Source organism: Delphinus delphis, chromosome 19, assembly GCF_949987515.2.
Source record: "Delphinus delphis chromosome 19, mDelDel1.2, whole genome shotgun sequence".
Lineage (NCBI taxonomy): Eukaryota > Metazoa > Chordata > Mammalia > Artiodactyla > Delphinidae > Delphinus > Delphinus delphis.
In genome coordinates, this window is record NC_082701.1 from 32,186,421 (window position 1) to 32,192,060 (window position 5,640).

At 59.0% G+C, this 5,640-nt stretch overlaps 1 protein-coding gene across 1 annotated transcript; it reads right to left on the reverse strand.

Moving 5' to 3' along the window:
* Nucleotides 1-3,250: 3,250 nt before the first annotated feature.
* Nucleotides 3,251-5,209, reverse strand: NOG (noggin). Its single transcript, XM_059996295.1, has one exon. The coding sequence runs from the start codon at nt 4,624-4,626 to the stop codon at nt 3,928-3,930; it is 699 nt and encodes a 232-aa protein (XP_059852278.1). The 5' UTR covers nt 4,627-5,209; the 3' UTR covers nt 3,251-3,927.
* Nucleotides 5,210-5,640: the final 431 nt, after the last annotated feature.

Below are 5,640 nucleotides of genomic sequence, written 5' to 3' on the forward strand. Positions count from 1 at the left end.
TTACAATTATGTCAATTTGGGAGAGAACTTTCCTTCAACCCCCCCCCCCAATAAATAAATATTGAAGAAAAAACAAACAAAGAAAAAGAGAACAGTGTAGAGGCACAATGGAGACCAGTGTAATCTTCAGCAAGTTCCCACTGAGGTCTCAGTCTTCTCATCCGTAAATTGAGCGGTGGTCATTGGAATCTAAGCTCCCCTCCAGCTCTGACATTCCAAGAGCATTAAAGAAAAAGGATGAATCACCCCTTCAAAATACCAGTATGGGCTGGGCCCTCCCCCGGTCGTCCCCATCCAGCACAGCCAAGAGCTCTTAATACACAGCCAGCTTCCTCTTGCAGCTGCCACCAAACTTCAACCCCCTTTCCCAGGAGTCTCAGAAGCAAGACTGATAATGGACCCCTGGCCTTCTCCATCTCAACAGGGAACCAGATCCCATTCCCAGACTCTGGGGGCCAGAGGGTCCTCCCCTAAGGGGGCTGGCTTTCTGTGGACATTTGGCCTCAGTATGCTTGTGCATCAAGTGTCAGGATGCTGGAAGGGCAGAAGGAAGGAAAAAAGGGAAGAGTTGAAAATAGAGGGTTGATGAGTGAATTCCTGCAGTCAGGGCAGGAGGGCTGGGGTGCTGGGAAACCTTGCCTTTCTCTTCCAGGATTTTGAAAAAGTTGATGTGTCTGTATCGGTAATGGTTATAAATCTCCATTCGGGGGACGCGTGGTCCCTCAGCAGCTGCATAAGTTCATAGACACAGGCTGTCAAAGCCTCAGAAGACGCCAAGATCAATTTTCCTCCTTACAGGAGATAGGCACTAGGTGACCGCAGAGGACAGTTTTCTTGCCTCTCTGCCCAGAGCTCTCTACTCCTTTCCGCGTTGATGCTATTATTAGTATTATCAACATTAATAATAAGGGAGACGCAACCGGCTGTGCATTAGTCACAATGTTCCAGGAGCCAGCACCTCCTTCGCTCTCTTGTGGGACTGGCTGGGTCCTGCTGGATCTTCCCTCCGTGTCCGGAACGGCCCTTTGAGGCTCTCTGTCCGGTGGTCTGTCTATTGCCGGTCACGTCTGCAGCCCGGGTCCTCCTAGCTCCCGCGGGCTCCCGCTCTGAAAGCCGAGAAGCTCGCCGGCTGCGAGCGGGTTTTCCAAGTGGGCAGGGGTGGGGAGGAGGGGCGGGCGGGCGGGCGGGCCAGCGGGCGGAGGGAGGAGGGGGCGTCGCGGAGGGGAAGACCTCGCATTGTAATCCAGTGACACTGCCAACATGGGGGTGGGGGGCGCTGGCCTCGGCGCGCTCTCCGAGTTTTGGCTGCCCGCCCAGCTGGGAATAACTCTCTTCGCATAATTCGCGTGTTTACCAGGCATGAAAATTCTTGCTTTCGGCTCCCCCCACCCCCCGTAAGCCCCCTCCTCTTCCCCTCGCCCCACCACCTCCGCCCCTCGCAAGTGAAACTCTGTCTAAAAAAATATTGGCCCGCGGCACAGAAAGTTTTGCATAAATTCATAAGTGATGAATGGCTGATTTTAACGTTATTTGGGTATTTGTCAGAACTTAACAAATATACATGGGGACGGCGGTTCATAAACTTAAACATCTCAATATCCCCTTTCTTCTGGAAATAAATTACGTTTGTTTGCCCGGCTTGGAGTCTTAAGGTAGCCGACATTAGGAATATTTTAAAAGCCATCATCCATCGAGCATGTCTCCCAGGCGCCAGGAAGATTAAATGAAAGAATCATAAGATGGAGGTCTTTAACTTTTAATCCTTTTACAATGAAGCCTCAGATAGTCGCGGGGGCAGGGTGCCCTCTCTGGGGGGAATAATGCCGTTATTCCTCGGCTCTCAGTTAATGAATACCCTAACGTCTGTCCCACGGCTGACGGAGGCAGCGCCGGGGAGGGGGCTCCGGCTCCCGAGCCAGGCTATTGAAATGAGGAGCCACCGAGGCTGCGTCGGGAGGGAAGAAAGCGCCCGGCTGGAGGGACAGGGCGGGCGGGGCCGGGGGCATTGAGACTGCGCCGGGGACCCAGCGCAGGTTTGAAATAATTAGCATAGATTCCCCGGGACTCCGGACTGGGGGTGGGAGGGGTGGGAGGGGGGGTTGGGACGCCGGGAGGGAGGCGCGGGGAGGTGGCAGGGGGGTGGGGAGGGAGCAAAGGAGAGCGACTTTGGAGTCCAAGATAAATAAAAGGAGCGCTGAGCAGTGTCAGGAAGCCGGCCCACGTGGAGCTGCGCGGACGGGCGCCACCGCGGACTGAGGCGGAGGGACGCACGCGAGTCAAGAGCTGGCCCCGAGAAGTTGGCTTTTTAAGGGGTGGGGTGGGGGTGAGGTCTTGCACATCCCTTTAAGGGGTAACACGTCTGTTGCCCCTCTGTAACCCAAAGCTCAAAGATGCAGATTCTGATTTCTCCTCCCTCCCCCACCCCCAAGTGGAGTAAGTGTCTAGAGAGGGGGGGACACCCGGTTCCCAACTGCAGATCCCAGTGGTGGCATTTTTCACCCAAATTCGGACTCCTCTGAAATCCTGACCCTCTGAGCCCTCCTTAGGTCCCAGGGGAGGAGGGAGGTGAGTGGCAAATCTCCCAGCTATCACCAGCAATTCTGGCTGAGGGCCTGGGATTTCAGGGGCTCAGACCTGCAGGATCCCTGAGGTTGCGTTGATTCCAATGGATCGCCTCAGCTAGCACCACCACAGCTTCCGGGAGTGCAAAGGGTTAACGCGGGCTGGATATTGAGGTGGGGGGGTGCGAGGCGGGAGGGGTGTCGGGATCTGGGTGGGCGCGCTCTGATCTCCCCCCCCCCATTCCTCGGGGGTCAAGTTTCAGCGGCACTCCGCCCCCAGGGTAGGTGTGAAAGACACGTGTCCCCATTGTGAAGGGCCTGTCAGGCAGGACAAAGCAGCCGCCCACCCTCCCCCCCGCCCCTCGGCCCAGCCTGGGGTCAGCTCCAGGGGGCCGGCTGGGTGTCGAGGTCATGATGGGCCCGAGCTTTGGTGACATAGGGAGAAAAAGCTGGGAGACTGGGCGGAGGCCACGTGATGCTCAAGTGAGGAGTTTGAGAATAGCTCCCCCCCACCCCCCGCCCCAAGAAAAACTGAGCGGTCACTTCCATCACACCAGAAGACGGGATGAGCCCCTTCTCCCAACAGGCATAGTAAGCACAGCGGCACCCCCAACCCGCCCCTCCCACCCCTCACCACCGCCCCCCCCCCCATCAATCACCAACACAGAGAATCGCAGTGTCGAGCGCAGTCGATTTTAGTGGTTTTCTTTAATCCTGCTCTGCACTTCTTTCTCATTTACTACACGGGATATTATAAAGAATAAATAGCAGATACTCTTAATTTACAATGATTAGTCATTCCATTTGTTCTCTATATTTACAATAACTGTAAAATAACATTGAACTCTATAGCTTCTTCGAGGTCCAAGGAAAACCAAAACACTTTCCGAAGAATGGAAAATAGCTTTTTAAAAGTCCTTCTACAAAAGTTCTCCCCTCTCTTTGTACTTTAAGAAAAAATAACATTTCCCCCCTGCTTCGCCACGCGAAGGGCACTGGAATATAAATAGCAGGTTAACATTATTAGCAACAACCAGAATAAGTCTCTCTTTTCTCTGTTCTTTTTTTTTTCCTTTTGCTTAAAAAATTTTTAAAAATACAGTAGAAGCCGGTAACTTTTAACGTATAATACTGACCTTTTAATAAGTAAATTAAAACTGGGACCGTATATACATACACATATACATTCCTACACAGTTAAACAGTGCATTACATGAACCAGAAAGCTAGGTCTCTGTAGCCGGAAAAAAAAAAAAAAGTTCATTGAATCCCCTCGCGAGAGGGTGGTGGAACTGGTTGGAGACTGTGCGGGGGGCGTCGGTGGGGATCGATCAAGTGTCCGGGTGCGGGCAGGGGGCCCTGAGTTCTAGCATGAGCACTTGCACTCGGAAATGATGGGGTACTGGATGGGAATCCAGCCGCAGCGCTGGCCCCCGCGCCGCTGACAGCGCCACCGCAGCACCGTGAGGTGCACGGACTTGGACGGCTTGCACACCATGCCCTCTGGCACGGAGCACGAGCGCTTGCTGAAGCAGCTGCCCACCTTCACGTAGCGCGGCCAAAAGCGGCTGCCCAGGTCGTTCCAGGCGTACAGCACCGGGCAAAAGGTCTGCGACCACAGCCACATCTGTAACTTCCTCCGCAGCTTCTTGCTCAGGCGCTGCTTCTTGCCCGGGGCCAAGCCCTCGGAGAACTCCAGCCCTTTGATCTCGCTCGGCATGGCCCCCGACGGCCGCTGCCGCAGCAGCTGGTCCAGCTCCGCCAGGTCCTCGGCGCCCCCGGCCGCCACCCCGCCCCCGCCGGGCCGGTCCTCGGGGGGAGAGGTGGCCATGAAGCCCGGGTCGTAGTGGCCCCCGAGCAGCGAGCGCAGCAGCGTCTCGTTCAGATCCTTCTCTTTGGGGTCAAAGATAGGGTCCGGGTGTTCGATGAGGTCCACCAGGGGCAGGTTGTCGCTGGGAGCCGGGCGGATGTGGAGATAGTGCTGGCCGCCGGCCGGTGCCGCCCGCAGCCCCAGGACCACCACCAGGGCGTAGAGGGTGACCCCCAGGCTGGGGCAGCGCTCCATGCCTCCGGCGCGCGCCCGGGGCTGCTGCTTCGTCCCGCGTCCCCGGAGGAGAGCACGCCGAGCCCGCGGCGCCGCCGCGCTCCCCCGTCTCTCCGGAGGCGGCTCACCCGAGGCTGGGCAGGCGCAGGGCCGGCAGCATGAGTCGCCGGCAGAGCCCTTCGCACGGCGCCGGCTCCCACCGGGGCGGAAAAAACGCACACAAGTTGGCCGCAACTCCTCTCCCAGGTCTACTCGGGAAGGCGGCCGCGGCGGGGCATCCGAAATTACTCCAGGGCAACCGCGGGCGCTGGGGGCGCCGGCTGCTCGCTGCCTTCCCGGGCTGGCGGCGGCGCAGGGCGCGTGGACTGGCCGCTCTCCCCGCCTCCTCCTCTAGCTGCTCGTCGTCCGGCCGCTCTGTGCAGCGCCGCGGGCCGAGCCGGTCCTAGGGGCACTTCCCTCCGCCTGCTCGGGGCTCCGCGGCCGTCTCTGCCCGGCGGACTCCAGCGGCGGCGGCGGCGGCGGCGTCCGCGCACGTTGGCACCGGTTTGTCTGTCTCGCAGGGTCCAAGCCTTTAAATTTCCTGCACTTTCAGCTCCATCACCATGGAAACCACTGACTCTCTCGGCGTTGCCCCCTCCCCCTTCTTCCCCCCAAACAACAACCCCACCCCCCACTTCTCCACCCCCGAGGAGCCGGAGCCGCACAGGCTCCGGGGGAAGCCGCCTGCACTCGCCGCGGAGGCGGCGGCGGCGGCTTCGGCAGCGCCCGGGCTGTGCCCCGCCGGACCCAGATGCCCCGGGAAGCCGACAGTCCGGCTGCCCGCCGGAGCTCACAGGCGGCGGCGGCGGCGGCGGCGGCAGCGGCGGTGGCGGCGGCGGTGGCGCTTGGCAGGTCTCCGCGCAATTTTCTCTCTCCCCCACCACCCACCCCCCTTCTCCTCCTCCTGCAAAATGCACCGCCCCCCTCCTTTCTCCTGGGGCTCTAGGCGCCCCGCCAGGGCCAGTCCTGGGGAAAGCTCGCGGCGGCGCTGGAGCC